General features: G+C 48.5%; 1 protein-coding gene across 3 annotated transcripts in view; it reads right to left on the reverse strand.

The window, feature by feature from the left end:
- ska3 (spindle and kinetochore associated complex subunit 3) overlaps nucleotides 1-26890 on the reverse strand; it is an 88965-nt gene extending 62075 nt beyond the window's left edge. The window contains exons 1-4 of one of the 3 annotated variants that reach the window (XM_072476845.1): nucleotides 26776-26873; nucleotides 15333-15418; nucleotides 9650-9765; nucleotides 7579-7643 (exon numbers count right to left, since the gene is read on the reverse strand). In XM_072476845.1, coding sequence (XP_072332946.1) covers nucleotides 7579-7643; nucleotides 9650-9749 — 165 coding nt within the window. In that variant the 5' untranslated portion in view covers nucleotides 9750-9765; nucleotides 15333-15418; nucleotides 26776-26873. Of the gene's footprint in view, nucleotides 1-7578; nucleotides 7644-9649; nucleotides 9766-15332; nucleotides 15518-26775 lie in introns of all 3 variants that reach the window. The other 2 variants (XM_072476844.1, XM_072476843.1) reach the window with 2 other exon arrangements.
- Between the last annotated feature and the right edge of the window lie 669 nt (nucleotides 26891-27559).

The following is a 27559-nucleotide window of genomic DNA, read 5'->3' on the forward strand; positions in this document are numbered from 1 at the left end:
CATCAGTGTTTTGCCCCAACAAGTTCTATTCTGACCTTGAAGTTGTCCTCACTGCCATGCTGAAAGATGATTATTTTTCTGGGCAACCCGTAACTCCAATGTCAGGAAAGGAACCATTAAGAAAACCAGGGTGGGGACTTCCGGGTGCGGCTATGCAGAGCTAGGTCGCATATTCGGCAGCTCCCGCTTGGAACGGACTTTTGGGCTCTTTTACAGGGCCCCCACGGCATTTGTTTGACATTTCCCGGTGTGGGAAGAAGGCTGCAGCATTCCCCTGACAGTGTCCCCCAGGAGTGTTGTGCCTTTTGGCTACCAGACCGGCAGAAACAGTGAAAGATTTGGCTTGAGCTGCAGCAGTAGACGAGGGCCTCTTCCAGCATGCAGGCGGGGGAAGGGCAAGCTTAAAGCTGCAATCTGGCTTGACTCTATCAAAGGTGAATTCTAGCAGCAGAGGGAACACCCGGGAAAAGATCTACCAGGGCCATTGAAGAAGCAGGGACGAGGCTTCTGGTGGCGGCCATGGAGGAGTAGGTCACGCATTCGGCAGCTCCCGTCTGGAGCCGACTCTCAGACCTTTTTCAGGAGTTTCCATAGACTTTTTGGGGCAGATTGGTGAAGCAAACACTGCAAACTTCTATGAAACGGACCAGAAGTGTAACGGCCAAAGGAGCGGCACTGGAGCAACGGGAGAAGCGAGGGGAAGAAAACAAAATGGCGGCGGCCAGGGACAAAGGGGAGCTGCATGAGTTCATCAAGCGCTGCTTCGAGGAGCAGCGCGAGGAGATGCGCAAAGAGATGTTGGCGTCTATGCTTTCGGCAATTGAAAGACTCGGGATCACGCAGAAGGCCCACGAAGCTAAGATCCAGGAGGTACAGAAAAGAGTCAGTCAGAACGAGGACGAGCTCTTGGGCCTGGCGGTGAGAGTGGAGCAGAACGAGGCGCTACACAAGAGGTGGGCGGGAAGACTCGAAGACCTGGAGAACAGGTCGAGGAGAAAGAATCTGCGAATCCTGGGTCTCCCTGAGGGAGTGGAGGGGGCTGATGCCGGGGCATACGCGAGAACGATGCTCGAGGCGATGATGAGCACGAAGGCCCCTTCGAGGCCGCTGGAGTTGGACGGGGCACATCGGGTGCTGGCGAAGAAGCCCCAGGCAAATGAGCCGCCAAGGCCGATGGTGGTGAGGTTCCACCGGTTCACGGACAGAGAGTGGGTCCTGAGATGGGCCAAGAAGGAGCGGAACAGTAAGTGGGACAATGCAGAGATCCGAATATACCCGGACTGGAGCACGGAGGTTGCAAAGCGGAGAGCGGGTTTCAACCGGGCCAAAGCGGCGTTGTACCGGAAAGAAGTGAAATTCGGAATGCTGCAGCCAGCGCGACTGTGGGTCACATACAAGGGCCAACACTATTACTTCGAAACGCCTGAAGAGGGGTGGACCTTTGTACAAGCCGAAAAGTTGGACTCTAACTGAGGGTTTGTGAGGGTGGGGGGGGGGGGGATGTTTTGGGGTTTGATGTGTGATGGTTGTTGTATGTAGGGGGTCAATCACGCGCAGGAAATGTTACATGGGCTGGGGGAGAGAGACAAGGCCGCGACAGGAGCTGCGCCAGAGGGGGCGGAGCGGGCTTTGGAAAGCGCGTTTTTTTTTCCCGCGCGCGGGGGTTGGGGGGGGGGGGTGGGATGCTGCTGCACTGGCCGAAAGGGACACAGAAGAGGTGGTCGGGACGGGGGTCCCCCCTCTGGGGGACTGGAGGGTGAGGGAGGCGTGGACACGGGACTGGCCCACTTAAAGGGACTGAAGGCGGACGTGACCATGCTCCAAGAGACACATCTGAAAGTGGCGGACCAGGTCAGGTTAAGAAAGGGATGGGTAGGACAGGTATTCCACTCGGGACTGGACGCGAAGAATAGAGGGGTGGCAATATTGGTGGGAAAGCGGGTGTCATTTGAGGCCAAGACTATTGTAGCGGACAATGGAGGGTGATATGTAATGGTGAGCGGTAGGCTGCAAGGGACGTGGGTGGTGTTGGTAAACGTATACGCCCCGAACTGGGATGATGCAGGATTCATGAAGCGCATGTTGGGGCGCATTCCGGACCGGGAGATAGGAGGCCTGATAATGGGAGGGGACTTTAATACAGTGTTGGATCCAGCACTGGACCGCTCCAAATCAAGGACTGGAAAGAGGCCGGCGGCGGCCAAGGTACTTAGGGGGTTTATGGATCAGATGGGGGGAGTGGACCCATGGCGGTTTGCAAGGCCGCAGGCCAGGGAATTTTCTTTCTTCTCCCATGTACACAAAGCCTACTCCCGGATAGATTTCTTTGTTCTGGGTAGGGCGCTCATCCCGAGGGTGGAGGGGACGGAGTATTCGGCTATAGCCGTTTCGGACCATGCCCCGCACTGGGTGGAACTGGAGCTGGGAGAGGAGAGGGACCAACGTCCGTTGTGGCGGCTGGATGTGGGACTGCTGGCGGACGAGGTGGTGTGTGGGAAGGTGAGGGGGTGTATCGAAAGGTACTTGGAGGCCAACGACAACGGGGAGGTGCGGGTGGGGGTGGTATGGGAGGCGTTGAAGGCGTTGATCAGGGGAGAGCTAATTTCCATTAGGGCTCATAGGGAGAAGACAGAGGGTATGGAAAGGGAGAGGTTAGTGGGGGAGATTTTGAGAGTGGACAGGAGATACGCAGAGGCCCCGGTGAAAGATTACTTGGGGAAAGACGACGGCTCCAGACGGAGTTTGACCTGTTGACCACAGGGAAGGCGGAGGCACAGTGGAGGAAAGCGCAGGGGGCGACCTACGAGTATGGGGAAAAGGCTAGTCGGATGCTGGCACACCAGCTCCGTAAGAGGATGGCAGCGAGGGAAATAGGGGGAGTCAAAGATGGAAGGGGAGCCACGGTTCGGAGTGCGACGAAAATAAACGAGGTATTCAAGGCCTTTTATGAAGAGCTGTACAGATCCCAGCCCCCAGCGGGGGAAGAGGGGATGAGACGATTCCTAGATCAGCTGAGATTCCAGAGGGTGGAGGAGCAAGAGGTGGCTGGTTTGGGGGCACCAATTGGGTTGGAGGAGCTGAGCAAGGGTTTGGGGAGCATGCAGGTGGGGAAGGCCCCGGTACCGGACGGATGCCCGGTGGAGTTCTACAGGAAGTACGCAGACCTGTTGGCCCCGCTACTGGTGAGGACCTTTAATGAGGCAAGAGAGGAGGGGACCCTGCCCCCGACAATGTTGGAAGCGACAATTTCTTTGATCCTAAAGCGGGACAAGGACCCACTGCAATGTGGATCGTACAGGCCGATCTCGCTCCTCAATGTGGATGCAAAGTTGCTGGCAAAAGTGCTGGCCACGAGGATCGAGGGCTGTGTCCCGGGGGTAATCCACGAGGACCAGACTGGATTTGTAAAGGGCAGGCAACTAAACACCAATGTGCGGCAGCTCTTAAACGTGATAATGATGCCATCGGAGGAGAGAGAGGCGGAGATAGTGGCAGCTATGGACGCGGAGAAAGCCTTTGACTGAGTAGAGTGGGAGTACCTCTGGGAGGTGCTGCGTAGGTTTGGGGTAGGGTTTATCAATTGGGTTAAGCTCCTTTACAGAGCCCCGATGGCGAGTGTAGTGACGAACCGGCGGAGGTCGGAGTACCTTCGACTGTACCGAGGGACGAGGCAGGGGTGCCCCCTGTCCCCCCTGTTGTTCGCATTGGTGATGGAACCATTGGCCATGTCATTGAGGGAGTCTAATAAATGGAGGGGGGTGGTCCGAGGGGGAGAAGAGCATCGGGTGTCGCTATATGCGGATGACCTGTTGCTGTACATGGCGGATCCAAATGGAGGGGATGGTGGAGGTCATGCAGACTCTAAGGGAGTTTGGGGAGTTTTCAGGCTATAAGCTCAATGTAGGGAAGAGTGAGGTCTTTGTATTACAGGCGGGGGACCAAGAAAGAGGGATAGGGCACCTACCGCTGAGGAGGGCGGAGGGGAGCTTTCGGTATCTGGGGATCCAGATAGCCAGGAGTTGGGGGACCCTACATAAACTAAATCTGACGAGGTTGGTGGAGCAAATGGAGGAGGATTTCAAAAGATGGGACATGTTACCGCTCTCGCTGGCGGGTAGAGTGCAGTCGGTCAAAATGGTGGTCCTTCCGAGGTTTCTGTTTGTGTTTCAGTGCCTTCCCATCGTGATCACTAAGGCCTTTTTTAAGAGAGTAGGCAGGAGTATTATGGGGTTTGTGTGGGCGAATAAGACCCCGAGAGTAAGGAGAGGGTTCCTGGAACACAGTAGGGACCGACGAGGGTTGGCGCTGCCAAACCTGGGGAGCTACTACTGGGCAGCAAATGTGGCGATGATCCGCAAGTGGGTTATGGAGGGAGAGGGGGCGGCATGGAAAAGGATGGGGATGGCGTCCTGTAAAGGAACGAGCCTGGGGGCGTTGGTGACGGCACCGCTGCCTCTCTCGCCGACGAAGTATACCACGAGCCCGGTGGTGGCGGCAACGCTAAGGATCTGGGGCCAGTGGAGACGGCACCGGGGTGCAATGGGAGCATCGGTGTAGTCCCCGATCAGGGGTAACCACCGGTTTGTCCCGGGGAAGATGGACGGGGGGTTCCAGAGCTGGCATCGGGCGGGGATTGGAAGAATGGGGGACCTGTTCATCGACGGGACGTTTGCGAGCCTAGGGGCACTGGAGGAGAAGTTCGAGTTACCCCCGGGAAATGCCTTTAGATATATGCAGGTGAGGGAATTCCCGTTGCTCCCGGCACAAGAAGTTCAAGATAGGGTGATCTCGGGTGTATGGGTCGGGGAGTGCAAGGTGTCGGAAATACACCAGGAGATGAAAGAAGACGGGGAAGCGCTGGTAGAAGAGTTGAAGGGCAAATGGGAGGAGGAGCTGGGGGAGGAGATCGAGGAAGGTCTGTGGGCTGATGTCCTAGGTAGGGTTAATTTCTCCTCCTCGTGGGCCAGGCTCAGCCTGACACACTTTAAGGTGGTCCACAGAGCGCACTTGACGGGGGCGAGGTTGAGTAGGTTCTTTGGGGTAGAGGACAGATGTGGAAGGTGCTCAGGCAGCCCGGCGAACCATGTCCATATGTTTTGGTCATGCCCGGCACTGGAGGGGTTCTGAAGAGGAGTGGCGAGAGCAATATCTCAGGTGGTGAAAGTCCGGGTCAAGCCAAGCTGGGGGCTAGCAATATTTGGAGTAGTGGACGAACCGGGAGTGCAGGAGGCGAAAGAGGCCGGCATTCTGGCCTTTGCGTCCCTAGTAGCCCGGCGAAGGATCTTGCTAATGTGGAAGGAGGCGAAGCCCCCCAGCCTGGATAAATGATATGGCTGGGTTCATAAAGTTGGAGAGGATTAAGTTCACCTTGAGGGGGTCTGCGCAGGGGTTCTACAGGCGGTGGCAACCGTTCCTAGACTATCTATCTCGCGGAGCGTTAGAGGAAGGTCGGTCAGCAGCAGCAGCAACCTTGGGGGACGGGACGGGACGGGACGGGACGGGGGGGGGGGGGCATACGTCCTGGGAGGGGGACACACGTCCTGGGAGGAGGGGGGGGGAAGGGGGGACTGCCTGGGAGGGTGGATGAGCAAGAGATAACATGAAGGGTTGGGGAAACTGGCACGTACGGGTGAGGGCCAGTGTACAAAGTTGTGTAATATATCATTTTGCCATGTATATATCTTGCTCTGCGCGATTTCTCGTTTTTTTTTGTTACGAGGGGGGCGGGTTATTGTTTGTAAGGGAGAAATAAGTGTTAAAAAACTTTAATAAATATTTTAAAAAAAAGAAAACCAGGATGGGAAAGGCCAATGCAAATTGTGCCCTCCTGTTGACAGCGTGTTCTGCATGGCCTTGTTAGAACGACCACCCTCTAAAGCACATGGAGACATAGGAGATCCTGGATTATATCGTTGCTTTAAAGTCAAAGATTAAAGTGCTGGCTGCGTCACTTGATCCATGCAGGAAGACTGATCGTCTGCTGGACAGATTGTTTTATCAGTAATGAATATTCACCCCGCCGCAAGACCTTACAAGGCCCAAAATTCCAGGTGGAAGATGATCAATGTCTCAGTCGTAAAGCAGAAATTCTATGCCTTCAGTGCATGGCAGAATAACTCAAGGTCACAAGTCAAGGAGCAGCATTTCAATAGCTCAATGAAAATACCCCAAGACAAATCTGGAAGATAAAAAGTGGGCAGAAGAGAAAGCCTGAGAGATTCAACAATCTGCTGACCATAACATGCAAAGCTTTTTTGAGACCACCAGAGCCATCAAAAGACCCCTTCACTCACAGGATGGAGTTTTTCTTCTTAATGACAATGCCATCCATCAGTGTTGGAAAGAACTATTTCAACAACTCCTTAACCTGAATTTGCACAGTGGCAGCTGACAATTCTCCAGGCTAACCCCCAATCCCATGTTGTTGAATCCATGGGTGAATTGACAGGAGAGCTGCAACAAGCCAATGAATGAAAAACAATGGCCTTGATGGTATTCCAGTCGAGACCTTCAAAGTTGGCGGGCTAATGCTCATATCAAGTCTCCATGCACTCATCTTACAGATTTGGGAGGGAAAATAATTTCCCCACCATCCAGACTTCAGGAATGCGACAATGGTAATCATTTTCAAGAAGGGCAGTAAATCATGCTGTTGAAACTATAGAAATATTTCTCTCCTGTTAGAGTAGGGAATGTCCGGACACTGATCCTTCTGAACAACTTACTTCCTGTGACAGAGGTAATTCTTCCAGAGATATTATAGCTTTAGACTTCAAAGGAACCTTTGACATGGTCTTTGTTGCCAGTCAAGTCCAAGAAGAATGTCAAGAACACCATCAGGAAATCTTTGTTGCATTCGTCAGCCTGACCAAAGTATTTGACTCCGTAAATAGTGAGACCCTGTGGACCATGCTACAAAAGATTAAATGTCCAAGAAACACCACAATCCTGTAACTGCTTCTTGATGATATAACTGCAATTGTCACGAGTGAAGATTTGAAACAGACGCCTTTAAAATCCAGACTGGTGTCATGCATGGTTTGTGAGATAGCCCAATTTATCACAATCCACCTGACGGTGGCTTTTCACCTCAAAGATCAACTTGCCTTCTGTTGTGAGTATTAAATACCACCTAGATGAAAACTAACAGTAGCCACCTCAATGACAAAACTAAACTAAACATTAAAGTTCCTTCCTCCCATTTCCTTACAGCTATTTCTGGGACGTTACTGGTGTCCCTTGTGGTGAAGACTGATGCAAAATACTTGTTTCATCCATCTGCCATAACCCTGGCATTCCTGCACTCAAAATGAAAGTCAGACTGGTTAGCTTAAAAGGTTTCTGAAGCTTAATCCTCTTTGAAAACCTGACCACATACTGCAGCCATTGCAACCAAATAATTAAAGCAGTAATCAAGACACTGAATTTTAAAATAAATGATTTTAAGCTCCAGGTTTGCAGAAAGTGCATTTGGAAATAATCTTGCATGTAATAGACAAGCTTTGTGGAAAATAGAAATAGTGCTTACAACATGCAAGCAACCCATGGTTATGAATAAATGTACAATTTAAATTCTACCTTAATATTTCTGACTTCAGAATGTAACTCATGAAGGATCTTTCTTGGAGCTTCTTCTTCATGATCTTCATGTGGTAGAAACAAAAGTTAGATTAAGATTTCAGATTTGTTGGGTAAATCCAAAACTGAAGACATAATTCAAGTACCAAATTCGTAAACCAGTACATTCAAATTAGCACCAGGAGGAGTTGGTAAGATAATGTGGTGCGATGGAAAAAATGCTAACTTTGGCCTATTGCTCCGATTCACATTACACCAAACTTAAAAAACATTTTTCATTAGACATGGGCATCATTGCCAAGGTTAGCATATACTGTTCATCTGTAACTGTCCTCAAGATGGTGGTGGGTAAATCACTTTCTTGAATTGTAGCAGTCCACTGATTGACGAGGGGAGGGTGGTGAATGTTGTTTACAAGGACTTCAGTAAAGTCTTTGACAAAGTGCCTCATGGCAGACTGGGACAAAAGGTGAAGTCACACGGGATCAGAGGTGAGGTGGCAAGATGGATACAGAGCTGGCTGGCTCACAGAAGGCAAAGAGCAGGAGTAGAAGGGTGTTTTTCTGAATAGAAGGTTGTGACTAGTGGAGTTCCACAGGGATATGTGCTGGGGCCTTTGCTGTTTGTAGTTTACACAAACGATTTGGAGGAAAATGTAACTGGTCTGATTAGTAAGTTGATAGCATTGAGGATTGTCAGAGGATAAAGCAGGACATAGATAGGTTGGAGACTTGGGCAGAGAAATAGCAAATGGAGTTTAATCCAGGCAGCATGGTAGCACAATGGTTAGCACTGTTGCTTCACAGTGCCAGGGTCCCAGGTTCAATTCCCAGATTGGTTCACTGTCTGTGTGGAGACCACACGTTCTCCCCGTGTCTGCGTGGGTTTCCTCCGGGTGCTCCGGTTTCCTCCCACAAGTCCCAAAAGACGTGTGGTTCAGTCATTTGGACATTCTGAATTCTCCCTCCGTGTACCCGAACAGGTGCCACAATGTGGTGACTAGGGGCTTTTTACAGTAACTTCATTGCAGTGTTAATGTAAGTCTACTTGTGACAATAAAGATTATTTTAATGTGAGGTTAGTTTTGGTAAGTCTAACAGAGGGGAAATATACCGTAAATGGCAAACCTCTTTGGAATATAGAAAGTCAGAGAGATCTGGGCGTGCAGGTCCACAGATCTTTGAAAGTGCAACACAAGTGGACAAGGTAGTCAAGAAAGCTTGCGGAATGCTTGCCTTCATGGGATGGGGCATCACATATAAAAAATGGCAGGTCATGCTGCAGTTGTATAGAACCTTGGTAAGGCCGCACTTGGCATATTGTGCACAATTCTAGTCGCCACACTACCAGAAGGACATGGAAGCTTTGGAGAGGGTGAAGGGGAGGTTTACCAGGATGTTGCCTGCTCTGGAGGGTATTAGCTATGCAAAGAGGCTGAATAGACTCGGACTGTTTTCATTAGAACGACAGAAGTTGAAGGGTGACCTGCCAGAGATTACAAGATTATGAGGGGCATGGATAGAGTGGATGGGTAGGCACTCTTTCCCAGGGTGGAGGGGGTCAGTCACTGGGGGCATAGGTTTAAGGTCTGTGGGGGAAAGTTTAGAGGAGATGTGAGAAGCGTTTTTTGTTTTTACAGAGGATGGTGGGTGTCTGGAACGCATTGCCTGGGGAGGTTGTGGAAGCAGAAAAGGCATCTTGACAAATACATGGATAGGATGGGTACAGAGGGATACGACACAAGGAAATGCTGAGGGTTTTGGCCAAGGTTGGTATCATGACCGAGAGGCTTGGTGGGCCGAAGAGCCTATTCCTGTGCTGTATTGTTCTTTGATGTAGGTACAATTACAATGCTGTTAGGTATCAACTGAATGTCAGTCGAGGGGGAAATTCTATGCATAACATCTACTTTTCTTTAATAAGCAGTTGGAGTTCAAAAATATTTTAGAAATCACAATTAAGGCACAAGTGGCAACATAAATATTTGTAACTTCTGGATAATAAATTTTAATAGTATAGTTACTTCCCCATTAAAATAGTATTATATCCAAGTGGAAATTGACCTGCTTACCAGTCTCATTGTTCAAAGCATGATCCAGATATTTGGTCTCATTCTCCAAATTTACTGCAAGGATTCTTAATTTGGTGAAGAAATTATGTATGATCTCCATTTCAATTGGGAATAAACTATAAAAAAGATTTTTTAAAACATGGTTAAAACAATTTTATACAGCAGCTGAACTTTAACATATGGAAGCCTAGAATTATTTTGGTTGTAACTGCAGGAATGCTATGGCTAAGTTACAAGCATGAATTTAAAGATTCAGTCATCAAAAAATCATATTTGGGACCAGAAAAGTCATTTAAATTACCTAATACAGAGTTTCATATACTAAAGTATATATTTGTGTCAGGCAAACATGGGAGTTTTAAGGGATTTATATATTTGTATTGTTAAATGTTAGAAATAAGGTATGGATTTATGTGGGTTTAATTTAGTGGTTCTGTGCAAGAGTAAATAATTTCAAGTTTAGTATGGATTTATGTGGGTTTAATTTAGTGGTTCTGTGCAAGAGTAAATAATTTCAAGTTAGACAAAGTCGGTTGCGCCGGTGTGGGAATTTGGTCAGTTCAAACTGTGCTTAAGAGAAGTTACGGCGTGAAAAGTAAATAAAAGCTCGGAGAGAGGAAAAGTTGGTGATTAGTAACCAGGGGTACCTTTAGCGGTGGGAGGCTTTTGCGACTGTTTCTTTAAAAAGTGTTTTTAATCGATATTTTCCAGTTGTTACAGAGAAACGGCTCAAATGTGTCTGATATTTACAAATAAAGTCATTTCTTATTTACACAGCTTTTTACATGTAATTTCCCCACTTTGTTTCCCCTCCCCTCCCTTTGTTGGTGGCTTAGTATCTCTCTTAGTGATGTCTTCTGCCTTTGGCGGCACATACAACGTTCTGTTTCTTTCTGTTGGGGTCTTTAGTTTTTTGGCGTTCGTTGTGGTGGTGGTGGTGATGGGGGAGGGGGGGGGGGCTGTGTAGCACCTTCCCTCCTCTCCTTTTACTCCAGGTACCACTCTTACCCTAGGTTCCACTCTATGTCCCCCTTGGGTTCCCTTCGCCCCTTCCCCTCCTCCGCCTCTTTCGCATGTGTGTCTTCCAGAGCTGCCAACCTTTCCCAACAGAAATCAGTATTCCAGATACCAAAAATCCAGATTTTAATTTCAAAGGAAAAATGGGCGCCAATCTGATGTATAATTTTACACCTTTATTGCACAAATCTAAACAACTCAAATGGAAAATGCAAATCCAATGCTTCATACATGTACATCAGCACGAGTGGTTGTTTTCAAATTAAGTTTCAAACATTCAGTAAATCTAAGAATGAAATGTGAACAAAACATTTGCCTTTTTACATGAAGTTTAAAATGGTCCTGAACGCTTGATTAACTTAACTGAATTTTACAAGAAACTGTACATAGACAAAAGGAATCCAATGCATTTCTTTCTTTCAAAAAATATTTTCATGAGTAGCACTAACAAATTTCAAATTAGGATTTATGATAGTATGGGTAAAAGAGCACAAAGAAAAGAATGGCCACAAAAAGTAGAAAGCAGAAGGTATGGTTAAATAGATGCAAGATGATTCAGGTTTACTTTTTCAGCAGTTTTGTTTCATGCTCATATCAAAAAGCAGTTTCCACAAGTAAAACAAGGATTTATGAACTGAATCCTGCTGACACTTAATAATGTGCATTATGTGTATAGTGTGTATTATCAGCTGCACTCCATCAGTATAGAAAGAGGGAAGTAGAGTTAAAATTTCAGATCAATGACCTTTCAACAATTCTGAAATGTTAACTGTGCTTCTCACCCCATTGATGCTGCCCGACCTGAATATTTCCAGAACTTTATTTTCTTTAAACACATAGCAATGCCCTACAAAGATCAACGATAGAACTAGTGTTGACAAACTCTACTTACTGTAGTCCACCCTCCCTCAATGCGATTTTAAAAATCCAGGCACTTTGGTCCCTCAGAGACCGCAAGAAGATCAGGATCACCTGATTAAGATGCATATTGGTTTTCTTGGCGACAGGGCCCCGCCTCGCACACTAACAGTGCATGCGTGTCAGACATGCATGCGCTGTTAGTGTGCGGGGCAGAGAGGGGGCTGGGCCTCTGTGCAGGACCCTGTCGCCAAGAACTCTGGTCTTACCCCCTCCCTTTCCGTAGTTGGCCTCAAACAGGTCTTGGAAGCGGCTGATGAATAGCCCCATGCTTTGTGGAAGCCCTCGTCCGACGCTTGGATAGGTACTTATCTCTAGTAGTGTGTCTCTGGAGGTATCTTGCCGTCTCCTTGCGGAGAAAGAAAGTGTTGTGGAAATGGCTTTGGTGATGAAGATCGTTATGGATCTAAACAGGAAGAGGAACCGTGGAAGTATGCCAAACTCTTCCAGCAGTTGCAAGATTGCTTTCAGGTCGTTCTGTGGGTCGGAGACACAGAGGAGCAGGCCTTCAGCATAGAGCGAAACCTATGTTCTCTGCCCCCTCTTTAGATGCCCCTCAAGGCGATTGCCAGGGGTTCAATTGCCAGGGTGAACAGAAGCAGGGATAATGGGCACCAGCCTTGTGCCCGTGTAGCTGAAAATATTCAGAGCTGTGTGATGTTGGTCCGAACGCTCGCCTTGGGGGTGTTTTACAGGAGTTTTACCCACGAGCTGAACCTCATCCCCAGCACCTCTATGAGGTACTTCCGTTCGACTCTGTCAAAGGTCAATTCTGCAACCTCTGGTGTTCTCTCCCCGGATGGGGTCATTATTACATTCAGCAGGGCAGCACGGTGGCACAGTGGTTAGCATTGCTGCCTCACTGCGCCGAGGTCCCAGGTTAGATCCCAGCTCTGGGTCACTGTCAGTGTGGATTTTGCACATTCCCCCCGTGTTTGTGTGGGTTTCGCCACCATAACCCAAAGACGTGCAGAGTAGGTGGATTGATCACACTAAATTGCCTCTTAATTGGAAAAAATGAAGTGGGTACTTTAAATTTATATATTTAAAAAAATTATTACATTCAGCAGCTGCCTGATGTTCGCAGTTAGCTGCCTACCCTTGACAAAGCCCAACTGGTCCTCTGCGACCACCTCTGGTACGCAGTTCTCCAGTCTCTTGGCCAGGACTTTCTGGAGTACCTTTGCGTCTACATTGAATAGTGAAATAGGTCTGTATGGTTCGTATTCCGTCAGGTCCTTGTCTTATTTGGGTATCAGTGATATTGTGGTCTGTGTTAGCGTAGGAGGCAGTGTACCCCTCGTTAGCGAGTGTGGGAACAGCCCCGTAGGTGTGGGGCCAGGGCTGGTGCGTATTTCTTATGGAAGTCCGCCGGGAACCCGTTAGGTCCCGGTGCCTACCCTGCCTGCATGGAGCTGATACTCTCCATGATCTCATCCAGTCTGATCGGTGCTTCCAGCTCCCCCCCCCATCTATCGTCCCTCACAACTGTCATGTCTAGTCCATCGAGGAACAGTTTCATCCCCGCATCCCTGTCAGGGATTGAGAGGTGTACAGCCCTCGGTAAAAGGTCTGGAATGTTCGATAAACCACTTTTTGCTCAGTTGCCAGTCTGCCTCTGCTGTTCCTCACCAGAGCTCTCTCTCTCTCGTGGCTCCCCGCTTTCTCAGCTGGTGGGCTAGTAGACGGCCAGCCTTTTCCCAGTGTACGTAGAAGGTTCGTGTCTGGTGGAGTTGGTGCACTGCTGTCCTGATGGATAGCAGGTTAAAGTCCATCTGTAGCTTCTTCCTCTCCCCCAGAAGCTCTATGGTCAGGGCCTCGGAGTACGTTCTGTTGACCTCCAGAATAGAGTCGATCAGTTGTTGCTTGGCTCCCTCTCTTCCTGATCTCCACGTGCCTTGTAGGCTATTATGTCTCCCTAATCACCGCCTTCAGTCCCTCCCAAAGAGTGTAAGGGGAGACCTCCTCGCTCTGGTTTTTGGTGATGTACTCGCCTATGTCTTGATATTTTCTGGCAGAAGCCCTTAATCGGCCAGTAGGTCGGTGTCCAACCTCCATGTGGAGTGTAGGGCACGGTCTGTCTCCAACCTCACGCCCATATGGTGTGGAGCGTGGTTGGAGATACCTACTTGTGGAATATTCCACTCTTACTATTCCTGGAAGCACCGCTTTCCCCACTGCAAGGAAGTCTATCCTCAAGTATGCTTTGTGGACCAGTGAAAAGAACAGGAATTCCTTCTCACCGGGGTGTTAGAACCGCCAAAGGTGCACCACCCCCATCTGCTCCATAAATATTCCCAGCTCTCTAGCCATATCGGTTCTTTTCTCCACTCTAGCATTCAATCGGTCGGTCAGCAGGTCCTGTACATAGTACGCAGAATAATACCTTTCACTGTACTTCAGTATACGTGACAATAAATTCTATCCAATCCTATAGGCAACTGAGAGCAGAGGTGCAAAGAACCGCAAACTAAGAACAGATGGTGGGTGGAAAGAAGATATGAGACTCAGCAACTTGCTGACAACCATGATGTGCGTGGTTCTTCAGCGCAATTAAAACTATCTACGGTCAGACTACCCACGGACCCACCCCAGTGCAAGCCAAAAATGGAGAGTTGCTCAAAGACCGAGAGGATTTCAATACCCATTGGAGAGAGCACTTAGAGGACCTCCTCAACCAAGACACAGCTTTTGACGCAAGTGTCCTCGACACCAACCCGCAACATTCTACCTGCCACCATTTCAGTGCAACCCCAGCTTGCCAGGGAGGTCGAAAAAGCCATTCGACAACTGAAAAACAAGGCCTCTGGCACAGATGAATCCCCCAGAAGTATTATAATGTGGCGAAGAGGCAAGAATCCACAACTTCATCACCCTTGTCTCGAAGGAAGAGTGCATGCCAGGTGATCTCAGAGACTCCTTATTTGTGACCATCTTCAAGGATACAGGTCCGACTGCGGAAATTACAGAGTGCTTTACTTACCTCCGCCACAGAATACTTCTCAACCGCCTCCTCTTAGTGGCTGAAGAGCTCCTCCGAGCCCCAGCGTGGCTTCCGCCCATAAAGAAGCTCAATGGATTTGCACATTCTCTATGTCTGTGTGGGTCTCAGACGATGTGCAGGGTAGGTGGATTGGCCATGCTAAATTGCTCCTTAATTGGAAAAAATTCCACCTTTGACCTCGTCAATCGAGAGGGATTGCAGAACATCCTCCTCAAATTCGGCTGCCTGCAGAAATTCATCACCATTCTCCACCTGCTCCACAATGACACATGCAAGCCGAGATCATCACCAACAGAACCACCACACACAAAATACGTTTGCAAACTGGGGTCAAACAGGACTGCATCATCGCACCAACGTTCTTCTCCATCTTCCTCGCAGCAACATGCCACCCCATCACCCGGAGGCTTCCCACTGAAATGGAGCTAACCTGCCAGACAAGTGGGAAATTGTTCAGCCTCCGATGCCTCCAGGCCAGAACCAAGACCACCTCAACCTCTGTCATTGCGCTGCAGTACGCAGATGATGCCTGTGCGCGTGCACTCAAGAGATCGAGCTACAAACCATCGTCGACGCATTGACCGAGGCATATGAGAGAATGCGCCCACCCACTCCTCGTCTGCTCTACTCCGAGATCCACAATGGCAAGTGATCACTAGAAGGCCAGAGGAAACGCTACAAGGACAACCTGAAAGCCTCCCTAAATAAATGCAAAATCCCCATCGAAACGTGGGTATCACTTGCCTGAGAACGCACAAACCGGATAGGAGGTTTCCTCTAGCAGGAGAAACTAGAACCCGAGGGCTCAGCCTCAGACTGAAGGGACGATCCTTTAAAACAGAGATGAAGAGGAATTTCTTTAGTCAGAGGGCAGTGAATCTCAGGAACTCTCTGCTGCAGAAGGCTGTGTAGGCCAAATCACTGAGTGCCTTTAAGACAGAAATAGATAGGTTCTTCATTAATATATTCTATACTGTACACTGTACTCCAGATGTTGCCTCACTAGTACCCTGGGCAACGGAAGCATAACATCCCTCCTTTTGTATTCAATTCCACGCACAATGATAGCTTTCTTAATTACTTGCTGTACCTGCATATTAGCCTTTTGTAGTTCATGCAGTAGACCCACCCCGCTCTGCATCGCAGTTCAGCAATCTCTCACCATTTAAGTTATACGCTTATTTTTATACTTCCTGCCAAAATTAACCATTTCACATTTTTCCATGTTATATTGCCAGATGTTTGCCCACTCATTTTATTTATATATTTTTGTAGCCTCCTTATATCTTCTTCACAAATTACTTTCCTATCTACTAATCATCAGAAAATTTGGCAACTATCTCCTCAATCCCTTCATCCAAGTCATTCTTATAAATTGTAAGCAGTTGAAGGTCCCAGCACAGATCCTTGTGGCATAACACTCGTTACATTTTGCCTATTTGAAAAAGACCCATTTATGCCTACTCTCAATTCCTGTTAGCTAGCTAATCGTCTATCCAAAGCAATATGTTACCCAGTAGAAAAAGGGCTTTTATTTCTGCAATAACCTTTGATGTGGCACTTCATCAAATGCCTTCTGGAAATCTTTTTTTTTTTTTTTAAATATATTTTATTCAAGTTTTTTGGCCAAACATAAAAATACGTAGTGTTTCTTTTACACAACAATAAAGCAATATAAATAACCGTGGCCAGTTTTAAACAAATAAATAGGTAATATATAAACAAAAACAAAAAACAAAACTAAATGGCAACTGCCTTGTCCAAAATAAATACTCTCCAAAAATACAATCCAACAAACAATTACATATACCAAATACCTATACATATACAATAACATCCCTGAGAGTCCGTCCGATTCCTCCCCCCCCCCTCCGGGTTGCTGCTGTTATCTACTTCTTTTCCATTCCCTCTATCTTTCTGTGAGGTAGTCGACGAACGGTTGCCACCGCCTGGTGAACCCCTGAGCCGAACCCCTTAACACGAACTTAATCCGTTCTAACTTTATGAACCCTGCCATATCGTTTATCCAGGTCTCCACCCCCGGGGGTTTGGCTTCCTTCCACATTAACAATATCCTGCGCCGGGCTACTAGGGACGCAAAGGCCAAAACATCAGCCTCTCTCGCCTCCTGCACTCCCGGCTCTTCTGCAACCCCAAATATAGCCAACCCCCAGCTTGGTTCGACCCGGACCCCCACCACCTTCGAAAGCACCTTTGCCACCCCCACCCTGAACCCCTGTAGTGCCGGGCATGACCAGAACATGTGGGTGTGATTCGATGGGCCTCTCTAGCATCTCGCACACCTATCCTCTACCCCAAAAAATTTACTAAGCCGTGCTCCAGTCATGCGCCGTGTAGCACCTTAAATTGTATCAGGCTTAGCCTGGCACACGAGGACGATGAGTTGACCCTACGTAGGGCATCAGCCCACAGCCCCTCCTCAATCTCCTCCCCCAGTTCTTCTTCCCATTTCCCTTTCAGCTCATCTACCATGATCTCCCCCTCGTCCCTCATCTCCCTGTATATGTCCGCCACCTTACCGTCCCCCACCCATGTCTTTGAGATCACTCTATCCTGCACTTCCTGCGTCCGGAGCTGCGGGAATTCCCTTACCTCGCAAAAGCCCTCAATTGCATATACCGAAATGCATTCCCTTGGGGCAACCCATATTTCTCCGTCAGCGCTCCCAGACTCGCAAACGTCCCATCTACAAATAGATCTCTTAATTGTACTACCCCAGCTCTTTGCCATGCTCCAAATCCCCCATCCATTCTCCCCGGAACGAACCTATGATTGTTTCTTATCGGGGACCGCACCGAAGCTCCCGTCCCTCCCCTATGCCGTCTCCACTGCCCCCAAATTTTCAATGTAGCCACCACCACCGAGCTTGTGGTGTATTTCTTTGGTGAGAACGGCAACGGCGCCGTCACCATTGCTTGCAGGCTAGTCCCCCTGCAGGACGCCCTCTCCAATCTCTTCCACGCCGCTCCCTCCCCTTCTCCCATCCACTTACACACCATTGATACATTGGCGGCCCAGTAGTACTCACTTAGGCTCGGTAGTGCCAGCCCCCCCTGTCCCTACTACGCTGCAAGAATCTCCGCCTCACTCTCGGTGTCTTCCCAGCCCACACAAAACTCATAATGCTCTTCTCAATTCTTTTGAAAAAAGCCTTCGTGATCACCACCGGGAGGCACTGGAACACAAAAAGGAATCTCGGGAGGACCACCATTTTAACCGCCTGCACCCTACCTGCCAATGACAGGGACACCATGTCCCATCTCTTGAAATCCTCCTCCATCTGTTTTACCAACCGTGTTAAATTAAGCCGATGTAATGTACCCCAATTCTTGGCTATCTGGATCCCCAGGTACCGGAAGTCCCTTGTTACCTTCCTCAACGGTAAATCCTCTATCTCTCTGCTCTGCTCCCCCGGATGCACCACAAATAGCTCACTTTTCCCCATGTTCAGTTTATACCCTGAAAAATCCCCAATCTCCCCAAGTATCCGCATTATCTCTGGCATCCCCTCCGCCGTGTCCGCCACATATAGCAACAAATCATCCGCATACAGAGATACCCGGTGTTCTTCTCCCCCCCTAAGTACTCCCCTCCACTTCCTGGAACCCCTCAGTGCCATGGCCAGGGGTTCAATCGCCAATGCAAACAATAACGGGGACAGAGGACATCCCTGCCTCGTCCCTCTATGGAGCCGAAAATAGTCAGACCCCCGTCCATTCGTGACCACGCTCGCCATCGGGGCCCTATACAGCAACTGTACCCACCTGATATACCCGTCCCCAAAGCCAAATCTCCTCAACACCTCCCACAAATAATCCCACTCCACTCTATCAAATGCTTTCTCGGCATCCATCGCCACCACTATCTCCGCTTCCCCCTCTGGTGGGGGCATCATCATTACCCCTAGCAGCCTCCGTATATTTGTATTTAGCTGTCTCCCCTTCACAAACCCAGTTTGGTCCTCATGGACCACCCCCGGGACACAATCCTCTATCCTCATTGCCATTACCTTGGCCAGAATCTTAGCATCCACATTCAGGAGGGAAATGGGCCTGTATGACCTGCATTGCAGCGGGTCTTTTTCCTTCTTTAGGAGGAGCGATATCGTTGCCTCTGACATAGTCGGGGGCAGCTGCCCCCTTTCCCTCGCCTCATTAAAGGTTCTCATCAGTAGCGGGGCCGGCAAGTCCAAATATTTCTTATAGAATTCAACTGGGAATCCGTCTGGTCCCGGGGCCTTCCCCGCCTGCATGCTTCCAATCCCTTTCACTACTTCCTCCGTCTCAATCTGTGCTCCCAGCCCCACTCTCTCCTGTTCCTCCACCTTAGGAAATTCCAGCTGATCCAGAAAGCACATCATTCTCTCCTTCTCATCCGGGGACTGCGCTTCATATAATCTTTCATAAAATGCCTGGAACACTCCATTCACTCTCTCCGCTCCATCTCTCCCTCCTCATCTCTCAACCCCCCTATCTCCCTCGCTGCTCCCCTTTTCCTCAGTTGGTGGGCCAACAACCTACTCTCCTTCTCCCCATATTCATACTGTACACCCTGTGCCTTCCTCCATTGTGCCTCTGCCTTACCCGTAGTCAACAAGTCAAATTCTACATGTAGCCTTTGCCTTTCCCTGTATAGTCCCTCCCCCGGTGCCTCCGCGTATTGTCTGTCCACCCTCAGCAGTTCTTTCAACAACCGCTCCCTTTCCCTACCCTCCTGCTTTCCTTTATGTGCCCTAATAGATATCAGCTCCCCTCTAACCACTGCCTTCAGTGCCTCCCAGACCACTCCCACCTGTACCTCCCCATTATCATTAATTTCCAAGTACCTTTCAATACACCCCCTCACCCTTAAACACACACCCTCAACTGCCAATAATCCCATGTCCATTCTCCAGGGTGGAAGCTGTTGTTTTTCTTCCCCCATCTCCAGGTCCACCCAGTGTGGAGCATGATCCGAGATGGCTATAGCCGTTTACTCCGTCCCCGTCACCTTTGGGATCAGTGCCCTTCCCAAAACAAAAAAATCTATTCGTGAAAATACTTTATGTACATAGGGCAAAAACGAAAACTCCTTACTCCTAGGTCTACTAAATCTCCAGGGATCTACTCCTCCCATCTGCACCATAAAATCCTTAAGCACCCTAGCTGCAGCCGGCCTCCTTCCGGTCCTGGACCTCGATCTGTCCAGCCCTGGGTCCAGCACCGTATTAAAGTCTCCACCCATTACCAACTTCCCCACTTCTAGGTCCGGGATTCGTCCTAACATACGCCTCATAAAATTGGCATCATCCCAGTTCGGGGCATACACGTTCACTAATACCACCGTCTCCCCTTGCAGTTTGCCACTCACCATCACGTATCTGCCCCCACTATCCGCCACTATATTCTTTGCCTCAAACATTACCCGCTTCCCCACTAGTATGGCCACCCCCCTGTTTTTTGCATCTAGCCCCGAATGAAACACCTGCCCCACCCATCCTTTGCGAAGTCTAACCTGGTCTGTCAGCTTCAGATGAGTCTCCTGAAGCATAACCACATCTGCCTTAAGTTTCTTTAGGTGTGCGAGTACCTGTGCCCTCTTACATTCCACGTGATCAACTGGGTTGGGGGGGCTCTTTACCCCTACCCCTACCCCCCCCCCCCCCCCACCCTTGACGACTAGCCATTTCCTTTTTCAATCCAGCTCCTCACCCGGTTCCCACGTAGCTGTATCCCCCCCAGGCGGCGCCCTCCCGCCCCGACCCCCCTCCCATACCAGCTCCCCCTTCTCCCCAGCAGCAGCAACCCAGTTAACCCACCCCGCCCGCTAGATCCCAAGCTAGCGTAATTGCACCCCCCCCATGTTGCTCCCAGAAGTCAGCAAACTCTGGCCGACCTCGGCTTCCCCCGTGACCTCGGCTCACACTGTGCGAGGCCCCCTCCTTCCTGCGTCCCTGTTCCCGCCATGATTACCATAGAGCGGGAACAAAGCCCCGCTTCCCCTTTTGGCCCCGCCCCCAATGGCCGGCGCCCACAGCTCCTCATCCTCCCTCACCCCCTCCCCCACGACATGGGGAAGAGAGAGAAGTTACAGGGTCGCGGGTTTAACAATCTGGGAAGTCCTCTCTTCCCCCTTCATCCCACAAATTCACCCCCCCACTTTTGTCCCAAACGTTCTTTTTCTGGCCCGCTCACTCCAGCTTCTCCTCGACAATAAATGTCCACGCCTCGTCTGCCGTTTCGAAATAGTGATGTTTCCCTAGATGTGTGACCCACAGTCTTGCCGGTTGCAACATTCCGAATTTGACCTTCCTTTTATGCAACACCGCCTTGGCCCGATTAAAGCTTGCCCTCCTTCTCGCCACCGCCGCACTCCAATCTTGATACATGCGGATCACCGCATTCTCCCACCTACTGTTCCGAGTTTTCTTGGCCCATCTGAGGACCATCTCTCTGTCCTTGTATCGGAGAAATCTCACAACTATTGCTCGAGGAATTTCTCCAGCCCTCGGTCTTCGCGCCATAACCCGATAGGCTCCCTCCACCTCCAGCGGACCCGTCGGGGCCTCCGATCCCATTAACGAATGCAGCATCGTGCTCACATATGCCCCGACGTCTGCCACTTCGGGAAGACCAAGAATCCTTAAGTTCTTTCTCCTCACATTGTTCTCCAGCACCTCCAGCCTTTCCACACATCTTTTGTGTTGTGCCTCGTGGATCTCCGTTTTCACCACCAGGCCCTGTATGTCGTCCTCATTCTCAGCAGCCTTTGCCTTCACGACCCGAAGCTCCTGTTCCTGGGTCTTTTGCTCCTCCTATAGCCCCTCAATCGCTTGTAATATCGGGGCCAACAGCTCCTTCTTCATCTCCTTTTTGAGTTCATCTACGCAACGCCGCAGGAACTCTTGTTGGTCAGGGCCCCATATTAAACTGCCTCCTTCCGACGCCATCTTGCTTTGTGCCAGCCTTCCTGGCCGCTGCTCTGGAGGATCCACCGCAATCCGGCTACTTTCCTCTCTTTTTTCCATCCGTGTCCGGGGGGATTCCCTTCTGGATTACCGCACAGTGTTATTTGGCGTTAATAGGAGCCCCATCGGCAATTTTAAGAGCCCAAAAGTCCGTTCTACCGGGAGCTGCCGAAACGTGCGACTTAGCTGGTCATCGCTGCACCTGGAAGTTCCGCCTTCTGGAAATCTCAGTAGTATGTTCATTTGTTCCCCTATCCACAGCACAGGTTACTTCCTCAAAGAACAGAATACAAATTGGTTTACATGCTTTTCCTTTCACAAAACCATGTTGACTCTGCTTGATTATCAAGAATGTATCCAAGTGCCCTGTTATATTGTCTTTAACAATAACTTCCAACATTTTCCCTGCAACAAGACGTTCGGCTAACTGGCCTGTTGTTTCCTGCTTTTTGAATAACGGAGTTGTTTTTGCCACCTTCCAAACTGGTGGGACCATCCCCAAATCTAATGCATCAACTGTGGCACGGTGGCACAGTGGTTAGCACTGCTGCCTCTCAGCTCCAGAGACCCGGGTTCAATTCCAGCCTCTAATGACTGTCTGTGTGGAGTTTGCAATTTCTCCCCGTGTCTGCGTGAGTTTCCTCCGGGTGCTCTGGTTTCCTCCCACATTCCAAAGATGTGCAGTTTAGGTGGATTGGCTATGATAAATTGTCACTTAGTGTCCAAAAGGTTAGGTGGGGTTACTGGGTTATGGAGTTAGGGTGGAGGCATGGACTTAAGTAGGGTGCACTTTCCAAGGTTCGGTGCAGACTCGATTGCTGATTGGCCTACTTCTGCACCGTAAATACTATGATAACTGTCTCACTAGACACTTCAAGACCCGAGGATGAAGTCCATCAGGACTTGGGCTCTTATCAGCCCGCAACTCCAATAATTTACTTAGTGCCTTCTTTGATGACTGTAAATGTTTTAGTTCCTCCCTCCCTTCCATTTCCTGGTTTATAGTTGCTTCTGGGATGTCATCTGTATCCTCGATAGTGAAGATTGATGTAAAATACCTATCCAATTCATCTGCCATCTCCTTGTTTCCCCATTATAAATTCTCCAGACTCACTTTCGATATGAACAACATTAAATCTGTTTTCATATTTCTGGCTAGCTTACTCACACAATTTGTCCCTGCTTTTAGTCGTCCTTTGCTGTTTCTTAAATTCCGTCCAATCTTCTGCCCGGTCACCGGTCTTTGCACAATTATATGCTTTTGCTTTAAGTTTGATTCTATCTTTAACCCTTCTTGTTAACCATAGATGGTAGTCTATCCCATGGGCTTTTTCTTACTTGCTGGATTTTGAAATATCCCCATAATCTAATTTGCCAATTCACATTAGCCAGCTCAGCTTTCATTTCCACGTAATTGTCCCTATTTAAGTTTAAAAACATATCTCAGGTCTACTCATCATTCCCTCAAACTGAATACAAAATTCAACCGTATTTTGGTTGCTGCTACCTATGGGCACCTTCATTAAGAGTTTGTCTCGCTTTCATTTCCTGTAAGAAGTCTTACAACACCAGGTTTGTTTGGAATCACCTAGCTTATCATACCTAATTACATCTTCCTTTATGCTTCACCCTACCATGTGGTTACTGAAGGCCCGTACACGAATACAACAAGTGACTTCTTGCCTTTACCATTTCTCATCTCTACCCAAACTGTTTGCACATTCTGGTTTCTTGAACTTGGGTCCTCCCTCTGTATTGTGCAAATATCATCATTAGCAAACAGAGCCACCACTCCACCTTTTGCTAGCTTCCTAAATACCATGTACCCTTCAACATTCAGGTCCCAATCAATATCCGCCTGCAGCAATGTTTCCATGACTATCAAATTGTACGTATCTATTTCTCTGCAAACTCTCAGTTCATCTGTTTTGTTTCAAATGCTACAGGCATTCAGATACAGAGCTTTAAGTTTTATCCTTTTTGTAACCTCTCGTCCAGTGTTTTTCAACTTTTCCCCCCAGGACCCACTTTTACCAACTGGCCGACCTTCGCAATCCACCATTATTTCTTAACGCAACAGTTGAGTTGCTTGGTCCTTATGATCTCTCTTGCTTTGTTATTCAATGTTAGAATTCTGCTAAGGATTTCAGCTGATTATTTAAGTTCTTGCTGCTTCCTTTGAAAAAAAATCAAGAGGTTTGCCCTCGAACTCACCATGCTGTCTTCAAATGCCTTTGAAGTTTGAGGGTTTAAAACTTCTTTTGACAGTACTTCCCTGCATTTTACATGGGCCTGGCTTCCTGATTTGCATTGCGACAATTAACAAAGCCATGCCTCAAAAAATCATCTTTACACTGCTTTCTTCCCACTTTCAGTTTTTTCTTTGTTGGCTGTTCACCAGAGGCCCTGGAGCTCTGCATACAGCTCACACCAGCACTGCTTTGTCCTGTTGTGCACTCTCTCGAGACGCTCTCTCCAGTAGATTCAGTTGTGAGACCCTGGCCCTCTCTTCCTTACTACAAAATGATCCATCTTCAGTTCTTCACACAGTCCTGCTATTTGCTTCCTGGCAGCTGCAAAACTGAGGAATCTCTCCTCCATGATTTTGCACCCAAAGCATGGACATACATTGACTGACATCACGCCCTGTATGTGCCAGACGCATGACCTGCTCTCTGCTGTGATTTATAGCGGGAAGACACCATAGTTTGTATTTAAAGACCAGTCACAGCCAGCATTCTTAAAAGCCGGTCGCAGCGGTTGGGCGCATCTCCTATGATCAGGATCGGCGCTACCGATCGCCCCGTGACCCTACCGTAGATTGCAACCGAGTTTGAAAAACCTTGCTCTGGTCTCACCCGTCCTGTTGATTTATTGTTAGATTTTGTCATACGAGAGTACCTTTACGAAATGGACGTTCATAAATGGCTAAGTATATAAATATCTGTAGTGAGAGTACCTTTAAGAAATGGGTGCTTACTGCTGCAGTGATGTCATAGTGGAGCTGAGCTGTCTGTCGGCTTTTTACTTTCGTTTTAGTCTGTTTGCTGCAGGGTGAGTTTTAGTTTCGTTTTGAGAGCTGGATAGCTGCAGTCACAGCCAGAAAGTGTATGAGTCTCTCTCTATATATTCTAAAGACTGTAAATCAATCCTTTGGTGATAACTGCACTCAGTAGTGACTTTAACCTGATGTGCTTCTGTCAAAGGTTTTGGTTTTAAGTCTTATGGATGTTAAAAGGAAAGCTTAAAGGATTACTTAGTGTTGTAGTCTTTAGGGGTTGTATTTGAATTAATGGTTGCTAAGATGTTCACTGTATGTTTTAAAAAGGTTAACTTGAGCTCATAGAATAAACATAATGTGCTCCCCATACCACAAACTATTAAAAGTTGTGGGTCACTTTGAGGTTCTCTAAACCCTGGCCCATAACAATTTGTACAGTCTTTTTTTCCCCACTCTAAATTTAGAGTACCAATTTATTTTTTCCAATTAAGGGGCAATTTAGCATGTCCAATCCACCTACACTGCACACCTTTGGGTTGTGGGGACGAAACCCACGTAAACACAGGGAAAATGTGCAAACTCCACACAGACAGTGACCCAGAGCCGGGATCGAACCTGGGATCTCGCCGCCGTGAGAATGCAGTGCTAATCACTGCGCCACCGTGCTGCCCCGTCTCTTTTTTAAAAAAAAAAGCACACGATTATTTTTTCCCAATTAAAGGGACAATTTAGTGTGGCCAATCCACCTAACCTGCACATCTTTGGATTGTAGGGGTGAAACCCACGCCAACACGGGGAGAATGTGCAAACTTCAGGTAGTGACCCGGGGCCAGGATCGAACTCGAGTCCTCAGCGCCGTAGGCATCAGTGCTATCCACTGCTGATTTGTACTGTCAAGCCCTTCCCATCACCTTACATTTCTCAAAATAATACCTTTTACTTTTCCGATATAATACACATTTACTAATTTGATCACAATTTAGTTTAAAACCCTTGCTACTTCCCGAATTATGCTGCTTGCAGGTGACCAGAGGAAAGAACAGTGCTCTGAAAGCTAGTGATTTGAAACAAACCTGCTGTACTTTAAACTGGTGTTGGAAGACTTTCCAGTACTGGTGTTAGTGCCCACAAACCAGAACCCACTCTCACACCAGTCTTTGAGCCACACATTTTGTCCTGTGTCAATTTGAATGCGGCTCAGGTAGTAATCCAGAGGTTCTGCTTCTTAATTTGGTCCCTAGGTCCTCATACGGAATTCGCAAAACCTCCTTCTCTGTCCTGCCGATGTCGTTGATACCCCAACTAGGGTCTCCCACTGCAAATTACTTTCCAGCCCCGAGAAGATGTTGCAAACCTTGGTATCGGGCAGCAACACAGAAGCCTCAACTCACACTCTTTGCTGCAGGGAATGGTAGAAATCCATCTGACTAGATTATCCACTACATTCCTTTTTGTTCCCCTCACTTGAATGGCTTCCTGTAGCACAATGCCATGGTTAGTCAGTTCATCCACCCTGCAGCCCAAACAAGCTGAAAAACCCTGAAACCCACTGGACAATTATAAAGGCAGTGACTCCTGTGCTCCAGTCCTCTAAGTCACACTCTCCTGCCCTTGACCATTTCTTCTAATATGGCCCCTAGCTTGCCATTATCTGAAGACTTGGCTATATCCTTCCATCTAAGTCGTTATATAGGCCTGGGCACAAGTCTCTGGGGATCAACCATTTGTCACATCCTGCCAATGAGATACATTTCCCTACTCCCTGGCTCCGACCTCCAGCAACCAGTAACCAATCCAGGTCACAAAATGACCAGCCATTTCTGTGCATTCAGTTTTAATAATTGATACATAGCAGATTTGCTTAGGTTAAAGTTCGCGTTCAGAAGGTTACGCCGGCCTTCCCTCTTCAACAACACTCGCTGTACAATTGCTAAATTCTCTGCTTTGGTTTAGCGCCGGTCCAGACCAAAAAGTGGAAATACTCCGTTTTTAGGGTTGGAAACCATTGCAGGTTATTTCACACGATGTTACATTCAGGCAGTGATGATGTGTGTTGTTGAACCTGAAGAGCTGACGCCAGAACTTGGATGCCGGAGAAGTTGCTTTGCAGCTCACTCGCAGTCCAACCCTTCGGTCGTTTTCTTTTCAAATGATATAAAGTCAACACAATCCTGTAAATAACCACTGCTCACACGCAAAACATAAAACGATAATTTTACCTTTTGAAACTCCCAGCGATTAGGCTCAGCTGATTTCAACTCACCAACCACAGTCCCGAAACCTGCTTAAATCTCGCGCCACTAGGTTTAAAATGGACTCGAGAGCAACGGTCTGTTAACTGCGCCTGCGCCTGCAACGCCGCCTCAACAGTCTGGTTTGCTAACTGCGCCTGCGCCTGCAACTCCCCTCAATGGTGTTAACTGCGCCTGCGCCTGCAACGCCAACAGTCTGGTCTGCTCACTGCGCCTGCGCGTCCAACTCCCCTCAATGGTGTGTTAACTGCGCCTGCGCGTGCAACGCCAACAGTCTGGTCTGCTCACTGCGCCTGCGCGTCCAACTCCCCTCAATGGTGTGTTAACTGCGCCTGCGCGTGCAACGCCAACAGTCTGGTCTGCTCACTGCGCCTGCGCGTCCAACCCCTCAATGGTGTGTTAACTGCGCCTGCGCGTGCAACGCCAACAGTCTGGTCTGCTCACTGCGCCTGCGCGTCCAACTCCCCTCAATGGTGTGTTAACTGCGCCTGCGCAATCAACCCACCCCTGTCTGCCCCGAGTGCTTACTGGTATCACAGACGAAGGCTGGACAAAAAGGCTATGATCTGACGGACTAGATTAATTTAAGTGCAACTTATATTATATTCTCTAAGGATATAGTCAGGGAATGCCCAACCTTCGGAAATGGGGCGACGGAGTCACAATGAGCTCCTAATAATTATGATACTTGCATTTGTGTTGAACATTTATGTTGAAAACAGAAGATGCTGGAAATACTCAAGCAGGTCTG

Source organism: Scyliorhinus torazame, chromosome 15 (assembly GCF_047496885.1).
Source record: "Scyliorhinus torazame isolate Kashiwa2021f chromosome 15, sScyTor2.1, whole genome shotgun sequence".
In the NCBI taxonomy this organism is placed as follows: Eukaryota; Metazoa; Chordata; class Chondrichthyes; order Carcharhiniformes; family Scyliorhinidae; genus Scyliorhinus; species Scyliorhinus torazame.